The sequence below is a fragment of the Haliotis cracherodii genome, unplaced genomic scaffold (genome assembly GCF_022045235.1).
Source record: "Haliotis cracherodii isolate W230 unplaced genomic scaffold, xgHalCrac1.p SCAF_9, whole genome shotgun sequence".
Lineage (NCBI taxonomy): Eukaryota > Metazoa > Mollusca > Gastropoda > Lepetellida > Haliotidae > Haliotis > Haliotis cracherodii.
The window spans coordinates 55144701-55172648 of NW_027266343.1; the positions used below are offsets into that span (position 1 = coordinate 55144701).

The 27948-nt window shown below is 41.6% G+C and overlaps 2 protein-coding genes across 2 annotated transcripts; both read left to right on the plus strand.

The window, feature by feature from the left end:
* Window positions 1-3013: 3013 nt before the first annotated feature.
* LOC139452495 (uncharacterized) lies at window positions 3014-19552 on the plus strand. The gene is made up of 9 exons (XM_071233992.1): window positions 3014-3087; window positions 5633-5747; window positions 6777-6851; window positions 7843-7959; window positions 10065-10149; window positions 11044-11133; window positions 13295-13439; window positions 14287-16872; window positions 18559-19552. Exons 1-9 carry the CDS (start codon window positions 3020-3022, stop codon window positions 19517-19519), a joined length of 4242 nt encoding a protein of 1413 aa, XP_071090093.1. The 5' UTR covers window positions 3014-3019; the 3' UTR covers window positions 19520-19552.
* A 2725-nt stretch (window positions 19553-22277) lies between these two features.
* Window positions 22278-24902, plus strand: LOC139451990 (glutaredoxin-3-like). Its single transcript, XM_071233270.1, has 4 exons — window positions 22278-22309; window positions 22778-22888; window positions 23954-24086; window positions 24852-24902. The coding sequence occupies exons 1-4, from the start codon at window positions 22278-22280 to the stop codon at window positions 24900-24902; spliced, it is 327 nt and encodes a 108-aa protein (XP_071089371.1).
* The last annotated feature ends 3046 nt before the right edge of the window (window positions 24903-27948 follow it).

Here is a 27948-nt window from a genome sequence, read left to right on the forward strand (position 1 = left end):
TTCAACTAAACAGGGCAGGGGTGTTTCAGTCGTCTAAACTGCCGTAAATATAAACTAGAGTTGCGCCCCTTAGTTATGCCAGAATCCGATGATCGTTGGTTCGAATCTCATGTTCGCCCTAATTATGATTCTTTATTTGTCAGGACCTTACTCGTACTCATCCTGATATCACCGATACAGACTAAATCGGCGTTGAACCCAACTCCTTTATCGACTCATATTAACAAAGATCCTTTTAAAGATGTTATGTGTTTATGTATGTTTTCAGTACCCGTATTCTATTCCCCATATCGCAGGTTATTTGTTTAACCGTTAATACAGTTTATGTGGCGTGACCATCATATAAGCTGCCGAGGAAAAGAAAGTATACACTTGAAAATCGGATTTGACCAAAACCATGCAAACGTTATCAAAATATTATAAGGCTGGAAACAGTCTCCGAAACACTGCAAACTTTAGGTCCAAAACACAACTATGATACCCATGTTAAATACATCACCATCGAATAGTGAATGAGTATGGTTTTACGCCGTTATTAGCATTATTCCAGCAATATCTCGGCGGGGGACACCAGAAATGGGCTTCACACATTGTACCCATAACGGGAATCGAACCCGGGTGTACGGCGTGACGAGCGAACGTTTTAACCACTGGGCTACCCGACCGCCCCTCAGCATCGAATAACCAGTTCTAGTTTGTTTCATTTTTATCCACCATAAAACATTGGTTTATACTTTCTTCTGCCCGGCGCTTTATGTTTATTTTAGTTGTGTTTTTATATACCTTGACCCTCATCAAACTTGTGCAACAAGTGCGATGAATTTTGTCATACACAATTCATTTTAATTTTGTTACTTTTGTATGTGTGCAATGTATACTTGTCAAAAGGTTTGGGGATTAAAATATTTTAAGAACTTTAGTCTTGTCATCTTGATTGTGATTATCTCGCTACCATTCCGGAAACGTAAGTTAGTAAAGTCGGTCAAAGCAGCATGTGCTGGTGATATGAGAGCATGGCGGCGGAGGCTCAAGTGGCGCACATCGCTTTCACTGTCAACAACACCACTCACAGTATCCTCGACGACGTGGCTTTCACTGTCAACAACGTCACTCACACAATTCACGACGTCGCTTACACTATCAACAACACCACTCACACTATCCTCGACGACGTTGCTTTCAATATCAACAACACCACTCACACTATCCATGACGTCGCTTACACTATCAACAACACCACTCACACTATCCTCGACGACGTTGCTTTCACTGTCAACAACGTTGCTCACACAATTCACGACGTCGCTTTCACTGTCAACAACGTTGCTCACACAATTCACGACGTCGCTTTCATTGTCAACAACGTCGCTCACACAATCCACGACGTCTCTTACACTATCAACAACACCACTTACAGTATCCTCGAAGTCGCTTTCAGTGTCAACAACGTCGCTCACATTATACACGACGTCGCTTTCAGTGTCAACACCAACACTCACACTATCAACAACAACGCTCAACGACGACGACGATCACACTACCAACAACGTAGCTTAATTGCACCATCAATGTAGCTTAATTGCACCATCAACGATATCGTCCATACTATCAACGGTGATGATCACATTATGAAACACTTCGTTTGCACTATCAACGACGATGCCCACACCATCAACAACGTCGTTTGTACCCTCAACAACTTCGTCCACATTATCAACACTTCGCTCACACTATCAATCACTATCCACCTTGTGTTTCCTTTCCCAGGAAGCCAATCTCTCACTCATGAATGAATGTTGTTTTGCACCACAGTAAGCGAAATTCCAACAATATATTAAGGGTATGTCAAGTTTGGTAATCTGCGCCGACAGAAGAGGATGAAAACAAGTCCGATGACCTTGCCTGGTTGTTTCTGGAGTCTGTTTCCATGTCATCGCATCAACTGTTAAGAAACAAACTACCTCCGTGGTCTAATGGATAGAGTGTCCGCCCTGAATGGAGGAGGTCGGTGGTTCGATCCCTGGCAGAGTCATACCAAAATACGTTAAAGCATTAGAATCTGACTGGTACTCAAAGTCAACTATACTTAGTCTTACGTCGACATATAAATGCAATAATCTTGAACGCGACGTTAAAACGAAGTTCAAATTTCACCTCACCTCACATCATTAATCCTATTTGCTTCCTTATAGTGCCGACCGCCTCCGTGGTCTAGTGTTAGAGCGTCCGTCCGGAGCGGAAAGTCCGGGGTTCGATCCCAAAAGACGTTAAAAGATGTTACTTGTTATTACCTGTATTCATGTTAAACTGCGGCATGGTATCTCAGTGTGCTAGCACTATAAATCGGCATCCGTCCGGACTAGTACAACTACAAGTAGCCACACCACGTGCATCCACGTCGCTATATAAGTGCAATAATCTTGAATTGGACGCGACGTTAAACCCCATTTCAACTCAACTCAACCTTATAGTGTCATTACTTACTTCCTAATATCGCCATTACCTGCCTGAAACATAATCATAGTAATCAATATATATTAACTTACAGTTGTGTTTGGATGGCTGTTACTCACAACGTTCAGCAGAACCAGTATTTCGAAGAGGTGAAACAGGATTGCGCTCCTTCCAATATAACAGAAGTGTCTTTTGTTACATCAACATATTGCTGTGAGAATGGAAAAAGCAGCTCTCTTATTCTGCAAAATCGAAATGTACAACAAAATCGAGGACAACAATATAATACTGACACCTGTTCACATGCATTTATAGAACATATTTCGTTTTATTACCCAAAACTATTTTTGTTATAAATAAAAGATTTATCAAATGGAATTAAAATGTTATATACATGAGTCAAGTGTTTAGAAGCTGAGTTAAGATTATGTTCATTTTAACTAAAATTGAACCTAGGTAGAAAAAGAAACGGGTAAAGACAAAATAGTTTAAGATTAATAGATTCGATCTAAAATGGGTATAGGGGAAGCAACTCTGGTAGACTCACAGGAAGTGTATATTCAACATGGCCGCCGGTGTGAAAGAAGTTGATACGGTGGAAGATTTTAATAAATTGCTGAATGATGCCGGCGGGTGATTATACTTTTGAGTGTTCATCAATATAAATGCTGTTTTCAACTCTTAATGTCTGTTTACAGCAAGCAAATCGAGCTGTGAAGAATATGTTAGTGATGTGTAAAGCCTTTTTAATGTCGGCTGGGCATTTCGTTGCATAAATCAAATAGCCACTCGGACCAGTGGGGCAGTGTAACATCGTGTTATTATGTTCATTCTTGCACAGGAGTAACAGGCATGAGACATGTAGACCACTTTTGACGTTGGTGTGCATTATTTGTTGCGGTTGTTATCGATCTGTGAGATCAGAATGTCCGCATAATGAGACTGATATACAGAATTTTGCTGATTCATATGTGTGCTATTGTACATGTTCATGTTGTACTTGAAGACCCATCGTGAGAATATAACTTGCGTTCCAAGTTTCACTTGTCTTCAGAGGTGTAAAACTGCACTCTCGTATTTAATAACCAGTACACTTCACAAGACATACTTTTTTTAAATTACAAGACATACTTTTAAACATTACAATAAGCAATCATACTTGCACTGACTTGGTCTGGGACAGGTAACTCGGATACTCGGATGGGTACGTGGGTCCTGAGTGGGAGCCGGGTACTCATAGCACTACCCAGACCGTTGGCTTGTCACACAATGTATTGTTAAATACAATAACAATAAAAGTTGCTTACATTTCTATCTGACTATGCACTCATCGTTTCAGACTTAATATGTTTGAGTGAAGATATAACTTCGGTCAGCTTAAGTGTATGCATGTATTGATCGTTTTATACATTTTTCTAAATAGTATTTGCCATGGATCCAGTAAAACAATTCCCAATCGGACATTATGTTCCCAACTCTTGAGACCTACAGTGGGTACCTCGGATAGGTTGGGTATTAGTGGGTCGAGTACCTGGCCCATAAATTTGAACTCATCCCAGCCCTAGCACTGATCATGTCAATAAGCATTGAAGAAATCTTAAACTAAGATAGTGAAGAGACAAAAGTTTTATAATGATCAGTAATGAGGGACTACTGCACTTTAATGCTCCACATGGAGTAGTGGAGGGTCATAGTCGTGCTGCCAATGTGAAACTACATTCGACCACAGGAGCATGGGAGTTATCACAAATAATTAGTCCTCGTTTACCTACATCATATTGTTTACATTTGTTCACTATTTCTGCAAAACTCCAAATTTAATTAAAGAAATGGGCAGATAAAGGCCTACTCAGACATGTCAGATTACATTGTACCTCTGAATATTGTATGAGAGTGTCAAATACGAAAACTTATGAATTAAACTAAATCTTCCCTTTAACCAATCCAGTACTAATTTCAGCTGTTGAGTAAGGATAACTTCAGTCAAAGCCTGCATGAATTAATCGTTTTATTTGTGTATGTAAATAGTAAGTGCCATGGCTCCGGTTAAACAATTCCAAATCAGACATTATGTACCCAACTCTTGAGACCTGCAGTGTGGACGTGGGAGGAGTTGGGTAATAGGGCTTAAGGAGTCGTTGAACATGGGGCTGAAGGGACTAGTATACATTAAAGCTCAACATGAGTAGCGGAGGGTCTTAGTCGTGTTGCCAACATGAAGCTACATTTTACCACATGAGCATGGGAGTTATCACAAATAATTAGTCCTCATAACGGTTCCTACTTCATTTACTTATGTCTGAATCTTCCCCTAAGCCAATAACAAGTAGTAATTTCAGCTCTTGAGTTATAAAGCTTGTGAACATGCACAATGTTGAACATGATGAACGTAATGTGGGAGTACAGATATGCCAGTGGAATAAGGAACCAGAATTCACTCTGAAGAGTTGTGTCCCTTGTTTGTACCACGAAGGACTACGTCTAAGGCGCAGCGATTCGCTGTGGAGAGTTGCGGCCCTATGTGCACGCCAGAAACCTATGATTGTGGGTTCGAATCCCTGTCCGCCCCGATTATGTTTCTAGGTTTGTCAGCACCATACCTGTGCTCGTAGGTTTCACCGAAGTGGTAAACGTCTGAGACCTGCATCACTTCGGGCTTTCCTCCCACATTAAACTGACACCCTGCTATAAAACTGGAATACTGTTAAAAGTGGTGTTAAACCAATCTCACTCACTCATTGTTTGTACCACGATCCACTTGTAGAGAGAGAGAGAGAGACAGAGGAGGGAAGAGAGAGAGAGATTGTTCAAAATACTTTTGTTCAAAGCAGCAGCCTTAAGACTGAAAAAGTGATGTATTCTTAAGTTCTAACTTTTTTGTCTTCTCTGCATTTTCTCTGTTCTCTCTACATGTTCAATGATGTGACAGCCTGTACAAGATTAGTATGTAATATTGCCAAGTTTAGACAGGCAGAGATAAACAAGTAGTTTGCTTGCTTGTCTTGAAAGACCCAGGTTCGATTCCTGACATGAAGCAAGTTCTTCGTGGTCACTGTTGGTATATTAAACATGTTCACGATATTGCTGGAATATTACTAAAAACGTCTGACAAAAACATCCTGAAATAGATGACATGTTTTACAAGTTGTAGTCATGGTAACTGTTTTTGACTTGTCAGCAACCTGGTGGTGGTGCACTTCGCCGCTCCCTGGGCGCCACAGTGCCAGCAGATGACAGACGTGATCAGGGAACTGGCCAAGGACAACCAGCTGAGTCAAGTCAGGTTTGTGCAGGTATGTAAGTTAATACTACAGCAATAACGTGAGAGTGCAGGTACAGGTTTCATTTTTTAACCCTTGGTTGCTAATAAACATGGTGCACAGGTTACAAATTAAGTTAAATTAAGCAACATCGGTCATTGAGAGTCCTTGGATGGGTGACCACATTTCGTCCGCTTGGCTCCTGAGAGTTTCCAGGGTTTCCCTCCTGTCTCACGCTGAAGCACATGTACCACATGTGGTGTCTCCTTGGGAAAGTGACTGTTCAAAATGTGCCTCTGTTCACCCAGCAGTGAATGGGTACCCGGTAGGATGAGGTGACAATGGGTTGTTAACCTTGCGCCTTACAGGCAGCTTGGGTTGTATACTTCTCTGGGAACCTAGAATAATTCGTGAGTGCACACTGATCCAGTGACTGGGGTAATAATAGCGCTTAGAGCATGTCCCTGAGTGGTGTGGAAATATGCGCAATATAAATAGTCCATATTAAGATGAGAATATAATGTGTTCTAGTTGGGCTGGGGTGTCAACTGACAATAAGGACTTGGAATTAAATAAAAATACTGTTTGTTCATGAACACTTATTTCCCTTCAACAGACTTTATTGTATGTGCATTTAAAATTGTGTCAGTCAGCAGCTGAACATAGTAATAATGAAAGTTGTTTTGACAGGACTCATCCCTATCATTATAATCATGCTAAGGAAACTGCTTTTCAGAGAAATGTATCAACCTGATCTAAATGTATGTTTTTGTTTCTATACAGCTTTTAGGATGTAGTTGATAATTCAGTGAGCAGCATTTGTCCAATTGAAGACATTTCTTGTTATAAAAACTGAACCAAAAAATTGAGGGATCATGAATATTTTGGGGGATAATGTTTGTAGTGAAGACTGATCACACTATTTCATAAAAATATCACCGAAAAATATTCATAATCCCTAACTTTTTTGTTCAGTATCTGTAGCTGACAGTTTCCTATATCTTTGATTATTGAGGATCAATGTTGATGTTGAAATTAAACTTTGTTAGTATCTCCTTCCAGCTGGAGGCGGAGAAATTAGCTGAAATTTCTGAAAAGAACAACATCATTGCAGTTCCAACATTCATATTTTTCAAGGTAGGCTTCAAATGTTGACTTTAATTTACATGTATTAGGAGTTGATACTCGGTCTGCACCTGGACCAGCCATGTGGGTACTCCGTGGATAAATCAGTTCCAGATGGACAGTAAGTCATGCTTGTTTACAGAGACAAGTCAAGATGACCTGATGATCCGGCTCTGTGACTGATAGCATGATTTGTTTGGTTTTGACTCAGTTGTTTAGAGGATGTGGTGATATAGTTGAAACTGAAATTGTAACCAGCATTCACATGTTCCTGTAAGAGACAACCTCGATCTTGGCGGAAATAGTGACCAAGTGGTCGTGTGCACTGCAGCTCATGTTGCAGAGTTGCCTCCCTTTGGTTATTGATGTTCATTGATGACATGGTTAGGAGTTGCTACTCAGTCCTCACCTGGGTCAGCCTTGTGAGTAGTCCATGGATAAATGAGTTCCAGATGGACAGTACCATAAGACATGCTTGTTGTGAGAGACAAGTCCAAGGGCCCCTTTCCACAATAAGATCTTAGCGCTTCGACTGCTGTGAGTGTATGTTAAAGTATGGGGGTTACGATCATCTTAGCACTAAGATCACTTTATGGAACAGGGGCCAGGTGACCACATAATCCAGCTCTGTGCGCTAATCATCCATTTAGCCACTGATTTGTTTGTTTTGGAGTCGATTATTTAGAGGATGTGGTGATATTGTTGAAATAGTTCTGACTACAGTGATACATGGTGGTAACCAGCATTCACATGTTCCTGTAAAACACAACCTCGATCTTGGCGGAAATAGTGACCAAGTGGTCTTGTGCATTGCAGCTCATGTTGCAGAGCTGCCTCCCTATGGCTATGCTAGCATTCTGAATTGCTCCAGTACACTGGAGCTAGATCCTGGTCTATCAGCTCCATACTATGCTCGTGGTTTTCCCTAAAGGATTAAACACAACTTTTCTCTTCAGTTTTAACACTGGCATGAAGCCTAATTCTCTCACTTTTTGTTTCGCAGGGTGGCAAGTCAGTTGATAGATTAGATGGCGCCAATGCTACAGATCTCACAAAGAAAGTCCAGAGTTTATCCAAGGGTGGCGCTGTTGCTTCCCCTCCTCCACAGCCACAGAAACAGGTGGGGTAGTAGAACTGTGACGATGTCATTGGCTTGCTGTACAATGGTTTATGTCTTGACGAAAGTTTTGAGTTTGTACGTGAATGTTCAGGGATGTGAATTCTCCGTGGAAAATTGCGTTTTTTAAAACAGTAGTCCTCAGAAAAAATCATCTTCCACGTAAAAATATAATCAAAGATTAAAAAAAACACTCCGAATAATATGATCGAAAACCGGACAACTGTCGCGGATTGTCCTATTTTTCGACCAGAGCTTTCCTCAGCATAGGTTTTTGGACATCATAGGTTATCTATCACAAATACTAGCATTAAAACGTGGGGTGTTGCGTCACACAGAAATTGTAAATACTCAGAGTCAGATGATGGCTTGTCTTTAAGATAAAGTTGTCTTTTCGTCTATAAGTGAATGAGATGTTTTACAGTTGTTCATGTGATCAGGTAGAAAACTATGAATGTTTCTTCAGCGTCCGAAAACCCACAACACGGGGATACGGGCATGCCCCCAGACTTTTCCTCTTTTTTTCGGGAAACCTGCTCACATCCCTGAATGTTTACATGGTTGAGCTTGTACACGCTGTACACTCTACTGATGACACAGGCAACAAGTAGCGTATATCTTGATCATGGAGAGTCAATCATTAACATTTACAGTAGGTAAAATGATTTGGTCAGACAGTTATATCTGTTTATCATTCTATGAAGTGAGATTGACAATTCAAAGAGCAGAAGTACTGATCTAATATGAGACCGTCTACCGCCAGTAACAGCCATCTTGAATTTCCAACACCCACTTCACATGGGGACGTAACAATATTTTCATGTATTTGTTAATTGCCATATAATTTTGGAGAGCCAATGTATAATAAAGTCTTTGATAGGCATTTCAAAGTTGGAAGAATACATGACACTTTTTGTGGATAGGAACTTCTTTTATTCTTTGTCGCAATGTTTCAGCGTATAATAAATGTACATGTAACTGTTTCAAACAATTATGTGGCATACAACATCTACTGAACATGCTGAAAGGGAGTACAAAAGCAGTACCCAAACTCAGTAGACTCAATGTGTCATTAGGGGTGGTCGGGTAGCCTAGTGGTTACAGCGTTCGCTCATCACGTCGAAGACCCGGGTTCGATTCCCGACATGGGTACAATGTGTGAAGCTCATTTCTGGTGTCCCCCGCCGGGATATTGCTGGAATATTTCTAAAAGCGGCTTAAAACCATACTCACTCAATGTGTCATTAGACAAACAGATTTCGGCCTAGAATTGGTCCTCAGCGACCCATGCTTGGCGGTAAGGCTTTCTGACATGTTTGATGCATGTCATCATGTTCCAATTGCATAGATCGATGCTCATGATGTCAATCACTGAATTGTTTGATCTAGACTCAGTTATTTACAGACTGACGTCAAATAGCTGGAATATTGCTGAGTGTGGCGTTAAACAAGCAAACAAAACAAACTATCAGACAAATACCATGTGGGGATCCAGGCTTCGAATCGACCCGAATAGCCTATGGTTGTCTTCGTATCAAGATAACTATCAGTTTGATTTTTTTATGGATAATGATAAAAATAATATGCCAATTGATCCAGAGAATGGCTGTACTTCCATGCTACTTTCAATAGTTTCTTAATGCTTAAAATCATAATGTGCAGTGTCAGTGATAGGCATGCATAGCCGTAATGACTTGTATATAATTTTCTGTTGATAGAAACATTCAAAGGTTTTATACATGGAGCATTGCATTAAGTTAGCAATCATTGTGACTTTATTTAATAGAGGACCCGTGAAGATACAGGGTGGAATAGGTCTTCAGCAGCCCATGCTTACTGTAAAAGGCGACTATTCTTGTAGTCAGAGGCGACTAACGGGATCGGGTGGTCAGGCTCGCTGACTTGGTTGATGCATGTCATCGTATTCCAATTGCGTGGATTGATGCTCATGATGTCAATCACTGGATGGTCTGGTCCAGACTTGATATTTACAGACCGCCATCATATAGCTGGAATATTGCTGAGAGTGGGGTTAAACAACAAACAAAACAAACAAACTTTAATTAATAGAGCCATGCATGTTGAATACAAATTGTTGTTCTCTACAGGATCTGAACACACGTTTAAAGCAGCTGATCAACTCCGCCCCCGTCATGTTGTTTATGAAAGGAAATCGCCAGGAACCACGATGTGGTAGGTCACAAGACAAATCCTGGCCTCGAACTATTACCTTTGTTTCATGGTCCCCAGGACTTGAGAGTTACTACCTTCGAAATTCACACCAATCTCATTAAAATCAGGTCTTACCGGTAGTTCTCGCTACCATTAAACAACGATCTGAGGACATCCCATTACGGGTCACGTCGGACCGACGTTGCACGAACTTTGACCGACCAATGGAATGGCCAATCAGAAGCAGCTTTCTCGTGCTTTACGGCACTAATTTCAAATCGGCGACTACGCTTCGTTACAGATTTTGACAAATTCTCGATTACAAATTTGAAACCTAAACAAAAGATCATTCTTGAATGACAAAAAGATGGTCTAGATTGTATGGATTCAGTTGTTAAACTCGTAACTATCGTTTGGAATACTCTGTGTTTAAGTTTTTGAGGCTGTATGGTTAGAAATCACAATCCAGCTGTCACTTTCATGATCTGGTAAGCGACGCTCTGATTGGTCGGATGAAAGGTTGTTCTGATGTGACCCCTAATGGGATGTCTTCAGATCTTTGTTTAGAGGTAGCGAGGACTAAGGTTTGATTTTAATGAGATTGAAATTCACACTTGTCCATAACATCATGAACTGCAACAAGATTATGTTTCTATGTTGCTCTTTTCACTATGGGCAGTTCTTGAAAGCAGATTACGCTTGTGTGATGTTGGCAGTATGGTGGACCTGTTGCTGGTGATGTTGTTGTCTGCTGTGTTCAATGCAGATTATGGGTCAACTGCAGTATTGTGGTCCCCACTTCGGCGGGTTGGGGACCCCAATATTGCAGTCTACCCCAGACAATGCCTGTGTTATGTTGACAGTATTGTGATGTTGTTGTCTGCAGTGTTTGATGCGAACTTCTTTGTCTTCCAGGGTTCAGTCGACAGATGGTCAGCATATTACAGGAGAAGAATGTTAGTTACAGCACCTTCGATATTCTGTCAGATGAAGAAGTTAGACAAGGTATGTGTGTTTTGTTTTCTTGTTGCTGCAGCAGTCTATCCTGGTGGTGAGAGGCAACTAACTGGGTTTGGTGGCTAAAGGGTCAGGGGGTCATTAAACAACAGCAATAAAACTACAAGGTATGTTTTGTGTTTAGGGATTCTTAGGCAGAATTGGTCCCCAGTACCCCAAGCTTGTCTCCCTGTGGTTTTCCCATGTAGAACAGACTCCAGTACCCCATGCTTGTCTCCCCATGGGTTTCCCAGGCTGAACAGACTCCAGTACCCAATGCTTGTCTTCATATGGGTTTCCCAGGCTGAACAGACTCCAGTACCCCATGCTTGTCTCCCCATGGGTTTCCCATGTAGTACAGGATCCAGTACCCCATGCTTGTATCCCCATGGGTTTCCCAGGCTGAACAAACTCTTGTACCCCATGCTTGTCTCTCCATGGGTTTCCCAGGCTGAACAGACTCCAATGCCCCATGCTGGTCTCCCCATGGGTTTCCCAGGCTGAACAGACTCCAGTGTCTCATGCTTGTCTCCCCATGGGTTTCCCATGTAGAACAGACTCCAGTGTCCCATGCTTGTCTCCCCATGGGTTTCCCATATAGACATGATAGAACAGACTCCAGTACCCAATGCTTGTCTCCCTATGGGTTTCCTATGTAGTACAGACTCCAGTACCCAATGCTTGTCTCCCCATGGGTTTCCCATATAGAACAGACTCCAGTACCCAATGATTGTCTCCCTATTGGTTTCCTATGTAGTACAGACTCCAGTACCCAATACTTTTCTCCCTGTGGGTTTCCTAGGCTGAACAGACCCCAGTACCCCATGCTTGTCTCCCATGGGTTTCCCATGTAGAACAAACTCCAGTACCCCATGCTTGTCTCCTATGGGTTTCCTATGTAGTACAGACTCCAGTGCCCCATGCTTGTCTCCCCATGGGTTTCCTATGTAGTACAGACTCAAGTACCCCATTCTTGTCTCCCCATGGGTTTCCCAGGCTGAACAGACTCCAGTGCCCCATGCTTGTCTCCCCATGGGTTTCCTATGTAGTACAGACTCAAGTACACCATGCTTGTCTCCCCATGGGTTTCCCAGGCTGAACAGACTCCAGTGCTCCATTCTTGTCTCCCCATGGGTTTCCCAGGCTGAACAGACTCCAGTGCCCCATGCTTGTCATCCTATAGGTTTCCCAGGCTGAACAAACTCCAGTACCCCATTCTTGTCTCCCCATGGGTTTCCCATGTAGAACAGACTCCAGTACCCCATTCTTGTCTCTCCATGGGTTTCCCATGTAGAACAGACTCCAGTACCCCATGCTTGTCATCCTATGGGTTTCCCAGGCTGAACAGACCCCAGTACCCCATGCTTGTCTCCCCATGGGTTTCCCATATAGAACAGACTCCAGTGCCCCATGCTTGTCTCCCTATGGGTTTCCCTTGTAGAACAGACTCCAGTACCCCATTCTTGTCTCCCCATGGGTTTCCTATGTAGTACAGACTCAAGTACCCCATGCTTGTCTCCCCATGGGTTTCCCAGGCTGAACAGACTCCAGTGCCCCATGCTTGTCTCCCTATGGGTTTCCCTTGTAGAACAGACTCCAGTACCCCATGCTTGTCTCCCTATGGGTTTCCCTTGTAGAACAAACTCCAGTACCCCATTCTTGTCTCCCCATGGGTTTCCAAAGCAGAACAGACCCCAGTACAAAATGCTTGTCTCCCTGTGGGTTAGAAATTGAACATTTTTTGTACGAGGTTTAGGAATAAAAAGATTTCTTTATGGCCAGGGATATACTCAAGCTTCCAAAAAACCTTGTGTCATAAGTGGAAATCTGCACTGAACATGTTCCTTTGCCTCGTTAGGTCAGCTTTGCCCTTTTAGGGTGTGGGTTACTTGCCATGTATAGAGATGTTTCGAACATGTCCAAAAGAGCAAAGAGTGCAAATACATTCTTCTACATTTGATGTATAAATTGTTCCATTAAAGTTTGGACTTTCTGTGTCATGTGTATTTGAACATCCTGGTGTATTGTTTGAAGCCCAGCTGTTAAGTTTGGACAAAATATGACTCAATACGGACAATACTTTTGCCCAGGGCTTAATGCATTCCTGGTACCTGCTTGTTGACTTGTGTGTGGAGATGCTGTTGTACATCGTATATCATGTGTTCTCCAGGCCTGAAGGCGTTCTCCAACTGGCCCACATATCCCCAGCTTTATGCCAATGGGGAGCTTCTGGGTGGCCTTGACATTGTGAAGGAACTCGTGGAAACGGGAGAGCTGGAATCTCAGCTGCCGGTCCAGATCAAGCTGGAGGACAGGTGAGTCACATGACCATGTCCTCACACCCAAGTCCTCACATTGAAGTGCTGATGTGTCTTGCTTTGTGTCATTATGTATCCACTAAACATGATATGTCTGTCTTGCCACAAGTAGGCCATGTGCCTATCAGTAGTTGAACATTGTCAATACTTCATATGGTTTGTAGATACGACATTCTTTCATCTATACACACCGCTCTCCATAAATACATTACCTTCCCCCACCAATACACGACCTCCCCCATCAATACACATAGTCCTACAACAGGTCAGTTTGTGGACTTTTACAGAACCCCTTTAAGCTTCCACCCAAAACATTTCATTTGATAAAACATGATAAAATCCGAACTGTATTTTTATACAACTCTGTTATTTGCTTATTACTTAATGCTGTATAACATGTGATATAGGTTTGTAAGCTGCAGGATCATGAAGACGATATGACGTATGTCATGTATATACACCATGTAGCAATGGTATAAGCAGGTAATGGGAAACAAGTGCAATAAGTTCTTATAATTCCTGCTTTATTCATAAACTGCCACTTGCAAGATTGCATGTAGAGTGATAATCAGTTTCTGTAAAGGAAGCAACATATTTTAGTTCTATAAATATATACTGAACAAAAACAATTAGGGGTTATGAATATTTTTGGGATATTTTTATGAAATTTTGTCTTCTCTAAAAAAAAATCCCTAAAAATATTCAGGATCCATGACTTTTTTGGTTCAATATGTATGTAGATTATCAGTGTGAGATGGTAGAACAACCACTGAAATATTGCATGCAATAAATGATGCAGTGAAAAGTGAGATAAGTGAGCTTATTGCCTTGTTTCCCATTCCAGGTTGTCCCCACATGTGGACAAGTCCACCCAACCCCTTGCCCAGAGCACCAGTCAAAACCCTTCTTCTATGTGCTGTGAAACTGTCAGCCAATCAGAAAGTTCGTCACAAAGACTCTTGTCAGATGATGACAGTTTGAGGGACTTTTACAGTGAAGTGAACAAAAAGAGTGATCTGAACAATGAGAGATTTGATGAAAGAGACTCCTCTGAAGACTCTTCTGAGGATGATGAGGAGGAGGAGGATGTTGACGAAGAAGAAGGGGAGTCTCTTCCTCTGTGGCTTCAGGCTGAATTGAATGATGATGACATATCTGAAATGCCATCTAAGGGCAGGGGAAGGGGAAAGAGAGGGAGAACTGCTGATGCTCGGAGACGAATCCAGAAACTAAACCAGAGAGAACGGAGGGCTCTGATCAGAAGTGATCCTTCTCTATTGTCAGCACAAAGAGAGAAGGAACGTTTGCGACAAATGATGATACGGCGGAGAGATTCGCTCATTTTGTCCCTGCCCGTAGACCCTGGTATGTCCATTCATGATGCTAACAAGATGTTGATGGAGCAACAAAGGGCAGCTGGAGTTCCGGAAGAGGACATCACCTCGCTTCAGATTGGCCGGGAAAACTTCCACACCATCGGTGAGCTGAAGCTCAAGATCGAGGGAAAGAGGGCAGTGGACAGAGAGAGGACGCGAATGAAACGTGCTCAACTGGATGAGAATATGAGAGAGGGCATGAAGAAGGCATGCAGAGAGAGGATGCGAGAGAAACGAGCACGTCTGAGAGAGTGTGACCCAGCTGCTGCAGCGGCTTATAGAGAAAGGGAGAAAATACGCAAGAGAATTGAAAGGAGGAGGAATGCCATGTTGCTGTCATTGCCAGACGACAGTCTTCTTAACCCTGCCCAGGAAGCCAAAGAGGAAGCTAGAGAACCTCCTCCTGTTTTGCCTTTGCCACTGGCACCAGAGTTCTCTTCAGCTTTGTTGGTTCTGAGAGAAAACCTGATGCGAAAGCGGCAGGAGCAGAAAGAGAGAGTCCGCCAGAGGAGGGCTGAGCTACGGGAGAAACATCCTGACCTAGCTGCTGCACTAAGAGAGAAGGAGCGGATCAGGAAGAGAATAGAGAGAAGGAGGAACAATCTTTTGCTAAATCTGTCACCTAATGCTCTCCTTCAGGCAACCCACTCCATGATGGGGCAGACTGAAAATGGCTGCATGGACAGATTACACCCTGGAATGAACCATGGATTAGATATTCCACAATATTCCCAGCATGCCTTGGAATCAGACTCTGCTCATGGGTTGAAGGAAACATCAGAGATGGACCTGCAGTCCAGGCTGTCTGCAGATCAGACTTCGCCCACATCATCAGATAGCTCTTTCAACTCCTCTTTACAAGATTCTGTTTCTTCTGATACTGGCAATGTGAGTTGGATATCAAACATAGAGAAATTGAAAAAAAATGCCGAACACAAAAAGGAATACAACAAAGAGAGAATGCGTCAGAAAAGAGCTAGAATAAAGGAGAACCCAGAAGCTTTTGAAGCAATGAAAGAAAGAGAACGGATACGAAAAAAACATGAAAGGTTAAAAAAGAGAGAGTTTAGGTTACTTCCCGATGTGAACGAACCCTTAACTTTTAGTTATGATGTCCCACAGTCTACGCCATCATCCACAGCAACGCTTTCAAACTACGGAGACAATGAAGGATGCCAGTCCGAGCACTCGGCAGGACAAGATGGCAGCTCTGATAGGCTGACTGTCAAACAGGAGCCTTCAGATGTGTGGGCGGACTACAGCCCTGCTGTACAGCACAGATCAGGCAGTCAGTTGCCTCAACATTCCCTGAACTTACAACCACCTGAAGATGTCAGTATGATGAAGGAGGGGTATGTTGATGGGGAAACCCTCCGTGCTGGTGATGTGAGGGATGAGGTTGGTGCTTCGCAAGCAGATGACGGTGTGCAGGGGGTTGTATGTGAGAAGCCTCTAGCACCTGGATGTGATAATGTACAGTCTTGTAATAAGGGCTCTGATGACTGTGATAATGTTGTTGATCCTGGTGTACTTTATGATGAAAGACTTGTTAAAATGGAGCCAGATTTAAGCTCGGAGATTAATCAAACTACAAGATTATGTTCAGGTGGATGGGGAGTACGAAGGAGTGATTCCGATGGGATGGAAACTATGAAAAGCCATGGAGAAGCATGGGAATCTATTGATGGAGGTGTCCTCAATTCTCTTCGGGATGAAATTGATGCAAATCTTTCCAAAGACACTCGCGGGACCAACACTGTCATCAACCACACAGCCCCTCCAAGAGAGCTTAACATGGTGTTTCAAAGATCTCAACAGCGCAAAAGTTGCACCCCTGTTAAGACTGATCAGTGCCCTCTGTCCTCTGATGTTGCACATACATCTGAGACAGCTGAAGATTGTGTGAGGCCTGACCATTGTTTCAACACTGAAGGCACCAATGTGGAGCCTGATGGTAGCAGTGTGAAGCAGGATGGAGGCACTGCGCAGCAAGACTGCATCAAGACAGAAGAGCGTCAGATGGGACCAGCTTCTAGTGAGAGAGCTGATTTGAGGTAAGATGTTATTATTTGTGTTTCAAAGGTGATTTGTTATCTATGTCAGCGTTAGAAATTGGCATTAGTCCTGTAGTCCTTACCAAACTGCCCAATAGTAAAGGTATACTAAGGATGAGTAAAAATTGGCCCATTTTAAGGGTTTTGCTACATGTTATCAATATAAGGACTAGTGGACAAAAACTGTTAGTTTCTAACCCTGCATGTTAAGAGCTGATACAGGCATACGTATTCGCCGTAATAAGTGCCTAGGGTGCTCTAAAAATTAGAAATAGGGGGATCTTATTAGAATATTATTTTGGTGGAAAAAACAGAGTTGAAACATCATAAATTTTGTGGTTTATGCCGACAGCCTGAAATGTTTATATATGACAGATATATTTTTTCCAGAATATAATTGCCCATAATTAAGGGTGCATATAACACATGAGTGCGTATTATACTCGAATAAATACGTCTTGTGTACATTGATCCATCGGAAGGGGTGCTAATTGGGATTGTTCACTAGCCAATATATTAGCAAATATTGCTCTGGGCGCTTATAATATCAAATACGATATGAGGTTTAAGATCATTACTATGCACCTATGGATTTTTATATGATCAAAGATTTCTTATATTTGTTTTTGATGGTGATTTTGGCTGTCTTGGATTATTATAATTATGACATGCACAATTTCCAGTATGATAAGCTGACTGTCCTGCATGGCCAGTACATCTGAACATTTACCATCATGTTTAATCTGAAGATATTTCTTCATAAGTGTATTCATGGTAACACTGCTTCATTCAAATAATCATCTGTGTGAGTGAGTGAGTATGGTTTTACGCCGCTTTTAGTGATATTCAAACAACATCAGGGTTGGGGACACCAGAAATGGGCTTGCCATTGTAACCATGTCGGGAATCAAACCTGGTACACTTTAACCATTAGGTGACCCCACCACCCCAATCATTTGATATTCATAACAAAATATATGTGCATGTACATGGCTGTGTGACCCTGTGGGACCACAGGTTAGAGTTGGCACCTAATGCTCTATTGCTTGTCGTAAGAGGCGACTAAACTGGCGACCTGGTTAATTACATGTCATCATTCCTGACAACATTTGGAGGCTGCTCATTGAACATGTTATATTAACAACTTTTTTGTCTGGTCCTGACATGTTTATTACCAGGCTGGAATATTGCTGACTGGCGTTGAACTATATTCACTCACTCACCTGTACACTCATGGAGAAACATTGTAAAAGCTTCTCAGGGGTTGATTTAACCACTGGCCCATTGGCCCATGGCCAGTTAACATTACAAAGGGCTTGGTGAAACAAACGTAAAGTAGAAGGCCTATCTGGCTAGTCAAAATTTCAACCCTTCTCCATGTATATTTAATTTTTTTAATTGGACACAACTGCCAAATTGTGTAAATTCAAAATATTTAGAGGGGTGAGGTCGTGTGAATGGTTAATGCAGTGAAAGATATATCTCAAAGGGCATGTCAGTTGCTACATAACCTCGTGTTCGGTCATTTTGTAGCCTCGATCTTTTAGCAGTGGGTCAGTAAGATTGGAGAAGGGCCAGTAAGTTCTAAAAGGAGCAAGCCCTACTGGCTACATAAGATTTGTTGTTAAGTCTGCCTATTGCTTTGTTCCTGAATACACATTAACTGCAAGCTCTGCTCTTTTTCAGTACCAGTGGATCTGGTATCCCTTCATTCTCCAGTGTTGAGGAGGAACGAGACTGGTTCCAGACTCAGCTGTGCCGACTTCAGACTCGGGTTGCAGACACAGATCCTCAAGCTGAAGTAAACCCTCCAGCACCATCAGGTCCCCGAGGAATCTGTAACACCAGCAGCACACCTTTCGACTCTCCTTCCATGGCATCCTTCAACTTCTACAGCAGTAGCCTGGCAGGCTTTCCTACAAATCTGCCTGATGTTCCGAAGGTGCCAGTCTCCTCTCCTCGATCCTCGGTACCCATGAATGACCACCTGTCGGGTATTGCGGAGGTGACTTTAAGAAGCTCCCTGGAACAAGTCACAGCTCTGGCCGGGCCGGAGGTGATGCAGGAGAGGTTGCAGCAGATGGTGTATTCAGCCAAGCAGGCTAGAGAGAAGGCCAACGAACAAGCCAGGAAGAGGCGCGAGAAGCTGAGGAACGATCCGGCAATGAAACACAAGTACGAACAGATTAAAGCCCGGGACATGGAACGCAAAAGACAGCAACGTGCTAAGGAAGCTGAAATAAGGACAGTGTTCCCAAACTACAATGAAGACCGGAGAATTAAAGATAGGGAAAGGAAGAAAGTGCTTAGAATGAGAAAAACTGGAAATTCAAATAATTCGGGAGACATGCCTGCTGTGTCTCCGTTTCCAAGGGAATCATACCCAAGAGAGGGTACCATGTCCACTACCCCAGTGTCTGCACCGTCTCTAGCGGGTGTGAGACAGGACATAGGCGACCCAGCACAGAACTGTTTGCCATCCATGTATGCCAGTTATGGGGTCAATTCTCAATATGCTCCCTCACTGCCCAACATGCAACCTCACCCATACCTGTCTGTCCCAGATGGACCTGCGTTGAGTCAGCCTCCAGACATCAAACCTGTCACAGAGAACTACAGACTTACCAGCCACTGGCATTCTGTATAAAATCACTCCATCAACTGTAATACACTGATGATAATAAATCCAATAAAAGATTATTTTGCTTTAATGACACATTTGGCTGATGTTTATACGACCGATGTTCAATAATCTTTTGGGTCCCTTATTTTATTTGTTATATTAAGAGGACCCCTGGACCCACTTTGATTTAGAACACTGTTGACACACGAAGCTGATTTGTCCAACTGTTACCATGGTTACCATGTGAAATGACAGGCTACAGAAGGGAGTGGGTGCAGGCAGAGATGTCCCTATGTCCTTGTTTATCAAACAGGGGTGGGATGGGGATCAGATGGTCGAGATGGCTACTGAGGGTAGAGAACATCTGGGATGATGACCAGTGGGATATGCATCTACTCACCTTATTTAGTATTCTTGAAAACATGCACTATCATTCACTGGCTATCCTGCTTTGATTGAGGGTGTTGGGATCGCCATGTGATATTGCCTGGTCACATCTAGAATACGCACAATATTGTTCACTGGCCATCCTGCTTTGATTGAGGGTGTAAGGATAGCCATTTTATATTGGTTTGACACATCTAGAATACGCACACTATCGTTCACAGGGCATCCTGCTTTGATTGAGGGTGTTGGGATAGCCATGTGATATTGCCTGGTCACATCTAGAATACGCACACTATCGTTCACAGGGCATCCTGCTTTGATTGAGGGTGTTGGGATAGCCATGTGATATTGCCTGGTCACATCTAGAATACGCACACTATCGTTCACAGGGCATCCTGCTTTGATTGAGGGTGTTGGGATAGCCATGTGATATTGCCTGGTCACATCTAGAATACGCACAATATTGTTCACTGGCCATCCTGCTTTGATTGAGGGTGTTGGGATAGCCATGTGATATTTCCTGGTCACATCTAGAATACGCACAATATTGTTCACTGGCCATCCTGCTTTGATTGAGGGTGTTGGGATAGCCATGTGATATTGCCTGGTCACATCTAGAATACGCACAATATTGTTCACTGGCCATCCTGCTTTGATTGAGGGTGTTGGGATAGCCATGTGATATTGCCTGGTCACATCTAGAATACGCACAATATTGTTCACTGGCCATCCTGCTTTGATTGAGGGTGTTGGGATAGCCATGTGATATTGCCTGGTCACATCTAGAATACGCACAATATTGTTCACTGGCCATCCTGCTTTGATTGAGGGTGTTGGGATAGCCATGTGATATTGCCTGGTCACATCTAGAATACGCACAATATTGTTCACTGGCCATCCTGCTTTGATTGAGGGTGTTGGGATAGCCATGTGATATTGCCTGGTCACATTAACAACGTTTTCACCATTGTGCACATTTTCCTGCCTTGATTGAGAGCATTGGGATCGTTGGCTGGCCACACCACAGACTTCATGATGCTAGATACTTCTTGGATGTGATTTCACTACTGCAGTTAATGGGACTGCAATGTAAAGCAGCATGCACTCACAACTATTAATGTATGTACATTATAAATCGTCATCATTTCTGAGTAAAAGATGTTTCTTGGTTTGTCAGCACCATACCTTGTTCATGGGTCTCATCAAAGTGTTAACGTCATAGCTTTCCTCCAACATTAAGCTGACACTCGGATATAAACATTAACTGAAATAATGTTCAAAGTCGAATTAAACCAAACTCGTCCCAGAGTTTCGTCCCTTGGCATGCCATAAGCCTATAATTGTGGGTTCAAATCCCAGTTTGCCCCAATTATGTTTCTAGATTTGTCAGCACCATACCCGTGCTCTTGGGTTTCGCTGAAGTGGTAAACGTCTGCATTACTCCATCACTTTCCTCCCACATTAAGCTGACACCATGATGTAACTTGAATACTGTTAAAAGTAGCGTTAAGCCCAACTCACTCACTCACTCACTCACTCACTCACTCACTCACTCACTCACTCACTCACTCACTCACGCACTCACTCACTCACTCACTCACTCACTAACACAGGGAATAAATATTCAAGATCTCAGTTAATGACATTGCATCCTTCATTTACCATAGTTCATGCAGATCGCCCCAGAACTGGCATTATGAAGGCCATGTTCCCGAGGCAAGGGAGTTAGGTAACTGACTATAAAAGTCCAGTTTCCATCCTTTGTCAAACTAGGCTGGAATAATGGAGTTTTAATTTGGCTGGACTAACGAGTCTAATCAAAATCATGTAACGTAATCGACATCCGGTTTGTAAACTGGAATGCAGATATTGGTCAATTGCAGGATTTGAAAAGTATGTGTACCACAAACTTGGCCTCGACAGATGTTTTTAATCAAGGTGCTCATGTGATTTGATGCACTTTTCGAAGTAAGACCCGTTTTACCACAATATAGATTTTGATTATCGATCAGATCGTCTTGACTGGGTGCCACCATTTTGTTTGAAGCAAATGCAACTAATATAGAGAGGTGGAATCTGATTGGTCAATAGGAGGGACATTTAAGGGACCAAACTGCCTTGCCTCAGGAAGATGTATCAAGGCTGTAACTCTTCCTGAGTTTAGGAAGGAACATTAAATGGATGAGAGCTCCTGATCATGTTGATAAGGATGTCAACCTTTTGCATATTCTGTCCCCCCCCAGAACTATAAAGATATTGTTTAGTCATTATGTAGTTGTTCTTGAATGTGAAGGGAGTAAAGTTTGTTCCTTGCTTCAGCTGACAATGTCAGAAATTTAAGATGTCCACCAAGCAGTCATATTTGATTTCTCTACCAAGCTTCTCAAACACCAAAATGTCTATGATGTTGATATTTGCAGCCGTCTTGTATGCAGCTCTTTTATTTGTTCAAGAATGGCTGAATCTGACTATTTTGTCAAAAATCTTAAAATGGATATGTTGTAAAAATACAGCATGGTTGACCTGTGTACGTTAGATGGTCGGCCATTACATAAAAACGTGGGTCCAGCTGACTCCTGTTTCCGGATAGGTTTTCTGAGACAATACTCACATCATTTTAATCCCTGCATACGAAACAATGCCTAGCATAACAAGAAATACAATCGAAATGGTAAATCATCTTGTCTAGTGATTAATGGCAAATTTCACACTTTCATTGGCAAAGTTTGTTGTTGCGTTCTTCATTCACCTGAAGAATGTACAATGTTCTAAACCAACAGAAACATAGTTTGATGAAAGTGTAACCTGTACATACCAACCATTTTCTACAGAATCTTTTTTCTGGTCCTCAAAGTTTGGCTTTTCTTTGGTCATATGCAGTATGTGATGTTGCAGACTGAAGCAGCTGGTCAACAAGGCGCCGGTGATGCTGTTCATGAAGGGTCAGCCTGATGCACCCAGATGCGGCTTCAGCAAGACGACAGTTGCCATTCTTGGAGAAACAGGGTAAGCTCTTCCAGCCCAACTCAACATGACGGTTATGGAGATTATGACATGAGTCTGTAAATCCTGCTTGTTGCATGAGAGGGGCAGTGGGATAGTCTAGTGGTTACAGTGTTCACTCTTCACTCCAAACACCAAGGTTTGATTCCCCACATGGATACAATGTCTGAAGCTCTTTTCTGGTGTCCCCAGGGCGGTTGTGTTGCCTATTGGTTAAAATGTTAGCTCGTCACGCCGAAGACCCGGGTTCGATTCCTGATATTGGTACAAAGTGTGATATTGCTGGAATATTGCTAAAAGCGGCGTAAAACCATACCCACTCACTCACAAACTCATTCACAAACTCACAACAGAGCACAGATGATACCACTGTGCAGACAAAGGTTTTATTGTCAGTTTAAATACCAAATGCCCTGATTATTTTTTGGAGTTTGTCAGCATCAACAAGTGACACGGCAGTATAAGACAAGTGTACATGTTCTGTATTCGACGTAATAAGCGCCCAGGGCTCTCACAAAATTAGAAATAGGGGGCTCTTATTAGAATATTATTTTGGTGAAAAAAACAGAGTTGAAAGATGAATTTCGTGGTTTATGCTGACAGCCTGAAATGTTTATGTATGACAGATATATTTTTCTAGAATTTAATTGCCCATAATTAAGGGTGCATATGACACACGAGTGCGTATTGTATGCGAAAATGAATGAGTCTTGTGAACATTGATCAATCGGAAGGGGTGCTAATTGGGATTGTTCACTAGCCAATATATTAGCAAATGTTGCTGTGGGCGCTTAATAGAGCGGGGCGCTTATTACATCGAATACAGTATATCTAATTCAGGGGAGTGAAAAGTCAATGTTTGAGGTGAAAACGGCAAGGAAAACTTGTTAGCCAGAACAAGTTCTTGTAAGTTTTGCTAAAGTGTTTATCCCAGATGTTCCAGATAATTGTATTAATCAAATTAGAAGACAACTATGCTGGATGTCTCACCGTTGTGGGCAGTGGTGCTTGAGGCCTAGGTCTGTTATTGTGCTATCCCTTGCCTCGTATCTGGTGGTTGTGTTGCAGGGTGAAGTATGACACGTTTGATATCCTGTCTGACAACGAGGTGAGGCAGGGGTTGAAGACTTTCTCCAACTGGCCCACCTACCCCCAGCTGTATGTGAAAGGCGAACTCATCGGGGGACTCGACATCATCAAGGTACAGTTTGATTTAGAAAGATAACTTCACTTTCCTATTTCGTGTACATGTGTGTTATGTTTGGAGTTTATTAGGATTTGGTGCTGTCTGTCCGTCATTCCATCATTCAATCCTTCTGTCCGTCCATCTGTCACGTTTTGTTTCCGGAGCAGAACTCAAAAACCATGAGAGATATCTTAACCAAATTTGGCACTGAGATAGGCCTAGTTGTGAACTGGTGCCTTTTGATAGGTTGGGATTTCTGAAAAAAATATTTTTCGAGTTTACATGTCAACGACCTGAAAAACATACAATATATATTGCCTTGCACACAACCAAACATATCATATATATATATATAGATATCTCATGCTTGTTGTACAAATGGTGTCCTAAATTTTGAATGAACAATGCTTTCGTTGCTTAACTTGTCTCTTTCAAGAAGTGCTATTCAAAATAAATGTTTGAGGATAAATTGTTGAAACAACCCTTTGTATACAGAGAAGCAACAAGCTGTCTAGTAAGGTTTAGTCAGACACAATCTTACTTACATGCACTTTGTGCATGCCGTCATAAATATTTGGTTGCAGTTTTTTTAATAGGTTTTTTTTCCGTTTGTGCATGTTTAATATAGTTTAATTGTGCCCTGTAGTTATATGAGATAAAATTAAGTTTAAAGTGTGTTTTATATTTACTGTTGTGTGCTATGTGCCTTTTGGTGTTTTTTTCAATTATTCAAAAAAAGAAAACCTGATCTTATTATCAGAAGAATTCTTATTTCCACAGGAACTGAAGGAGTCTGGTGAACTTGAAAGCACACTAAAGGGAGATAACTGAGGCGATTATCTCCCTTCCTACATCCTCGAGCAAGAGTGATCGCTGACCTGACACTGCCCCTTGAACTGGCACTGAGGGTGTACACTGCTTGTCAGGAAATATCCAAGTGGAGTTTACCTCTATTTTATCATTTCACAACTAACATATTTTCTTCCAGGTTTACTATTTGTCTTTCAAAGGCACATGTTAGATTTACCTTTGTACTCCAACACTATCACAGCAAACTGGGCCATCAGTAGGACAACAAAAGAAACATGTTGTATTTTGAAAATTGGATTAGTTTATTGATTTAACAAAAGTCATGCAATTAGTTCTATGCATGGAAATAAAGGTATGTATGCTTTTGTGTTCTCTGTTTCCATTTCCATCAGTTTGGCAAACTAGTATAGAGAGAATCCATGTGTCTTCTGATATCAAATATATTGACAAGTGTTGATATATTTCATGTCCAAAGACTCAAGGCTGAGATTATATTCATCATCCAAGATCATTCTTTGAATGTTTTTAGTTTGTAAACAGTAACAAATGTTGTCTTGAATGTAAAAAGTACACCTTTCCAGCTTCAGTGGCAGAGATTAGGGATGTCATATGATTGTGGCGTTATGGTAATCAATGATGTTACAATGGTCTGCAGTGCTTGGTCAGTGATTCATTTTCATACCCAAATTAATTTCTCCTTGTTTTTTAATACTAAATATGAATTTGGACAGGCTCTGCTTTGAACATTGTTAGCTATATCAAGTTTGAATCAATTATTGATACACAATGCAGTGAATGAATCAATTATTGATACACAATGCAGTGAATGAATTAATTATTGATACACAATGCAGTGAATGAATTAATTGTTGATACACAATGCAGTGAATGAATCAATTATTGATACACAATGCAGTGAATGAATCAATTATTGATACACAATGCAGTGAATGAATCAATTATTGATACACAATGCAGTGAATGAATTAATTGTTGATACACAATGCAGTGAATGAATCAATTATTGATACACAATGCAGTGAATGAATCAATTATTGATACACAATGCAGTGAATGAATTAATTGTTGATACACAATGCAGTGAATGAATCAATTATCGATACACAATGCAGTGAATGAATTAATTGTTGATACACAATGCAGTGAAAGAATTAATTATTGATACACAATGCAGTGAATGAATCAATTATTGATACACAATGCAGTGAATGAATTAATTGTTGATACACAATGCAGTGAATGAATCAATTATTGATACACAATGCAGTGAATGAATCAATTATTGATACACAATGCAGTGAATGAATTAATTGTTGATACACAATGCAGTGAATGAATCAATTATTGATACACAATGCAGTGAATGAATTAATTGTTGATACACAATGCAGTGAATGAATCAATTATTGATACACAATGCAGTGAATGAATCAATTATTGATACACAATGCAGTGAATGAATCAATTATTGATACACAATGCAGTGAATGAATTAATTGTTGATACACAATGCAGTGAATGAATCAATTATTGATACACAATGCAGTGAATGAAGCAATTATTGATACACAATGCAGTGAATGAATTAATTGTTGATACACAATGCAGTGAAGGAACAAGCTGTCTGGTATCCACTTTAACATTAAATATTTTTGAGAAGGCATTGTTGCCCAGGGCTCAGTTCATTTGCTTGAACCAGGTGCATGTTGAAATGAAAACCAAATTGCACCAAACGAAACCAGGTTGCAAAAGCTCCTGTAGAATCCGTTTTTTTTATGAACAATTGGGTTACAGCTACATTGGCAGACCTGGGAAATCTCTTTATGCTGAGGGGGCAGGGTGCCCCAGCCCTCTAAGGTGCCGCAATTTGCTATGCGGAGTTGCGTCTCTTTGGCACTCCAGAAACCTATGATTGTTGGTTCGAATCCCGGTTCGCCCCAATTATGTTTCTTGGTTTGTCAGCACCATACCCATGCTCGTGGGTTTCACCGAAGTGGTAAATATCTGAGACCTGCATCACTTCAGGCTTTCCTCCCACATTAAGCTGACAGGCCGTGATATAACTGGAATAATGTTAAATGCGGCGTTAAAACCAACTCACTCACTCACTCTTTACACTGAACTCATGTCTGTGGTGAGACAGTTAAGAGAAGCTGCTCATAAATCAATCAAGTATTGTGAAGAATGGATAAAATTGTATTATTTTTATTGTTTTATAAACTTTCTAATGGAAAAAAAGCAGACCAGAGAACATGTCTTAGAAAAATCTCTGGACATGTGTTTGTATGCTATGCTAAGTGGTCGACTTCTCCTTGAACATGAAAACCTTTTGAGGTGTATTTGTGAAGGTGTATGTGACAGGAATCCTGCTGTACTGTCCAGTCGGTGATTGCAAGTAGGCTGGGCACCTGTACGTCCTGTGTACGTTCAACAAGGCCCACACTGTCAGAACCTGATTGTAAACTGAAAATAAACAAGGAAACATACGGTGGGGATATTTTCTTTCCTAAAAGATATGACAACCAGCACCCATTGCAAGATTTTGTTTGTTTGTTTGTTTGTTGTTTAACACCGCACCCAGCAATATTCCAACTATATGACGGGGGTCTGTAAATCGAGTCTGGACCAGACAATCCAGTGATTGATATCATGAGCATCGATTCACACAATTAGGATTCCATGACATGCATCAACCAAGTCAGCGTGCCTGACAACCCAATCCCATTAGCCATCTCTTACAACAAGCATAGTTGCCTTTTTACAGCAAGAATTGGTAGCTGAATACCTATTCTACCCCGGATCCTCAAGGGTCCCTTTGGCCTGTCCAAGAGCAATTTAGGACTTTGTAGGTAAGGGCCTATTTTCGCCCTCATCATGTGAGAATTGAGCAAACGTTTTGACATGGTATGAAAGTTATCAGATGTATTCATATGAACAAGTACGAGACTTTGTTCATTTTAACAGTTGCATGTTTGGGATCTATGACAACACCGTGCACAGAAAAAATCAATCTCATTAAAATCAGATCTTAGTTCTCGCTATTGCT

Coding starts and splice junctions, on each gene's coding strand:
- LOC139452495 (XM_071233992.1), top strand. CDS start 3,020: ATGGCCGCCGGTGTGAAAGAAGTTGATACGGTGGAAGATTTTAATAAA. Junction 5,748..6,776: donor GTCAAGTCAGGTTTGTGCAG/GTATGTAAGTTA, acceptor ATCTCCTTCCAG/CTGGAGGCGGAGAAATTAGC. Junction 13,440..14,286: donor CAGATCAAGCTGGAGGACAG/GTGAGTCACATG, acceptor TTCCCATTCCAG/GTTGTCCCCACATGTGGACA.
- LOC139451990 (XM_071233270.1), top strand. CDS start 22,278: ATGTCTATGATGTTGATATTTGCAGCCGTCTT. Junction 22,310..22,777: donor TTGATATTTGCAGCCGTCTT/GTATGCAGCTCT, acceptor GTGATGTTGCAG/ACTGAAGCAGCTGGTCAACA. Junction 22,889..23,953: donor GCCATTCTTGGAGAAACAGG/GTAAGCTCTTCC, acceptor GTTGTGTTGCAG/GGTGAAGTATGACACGTTTG.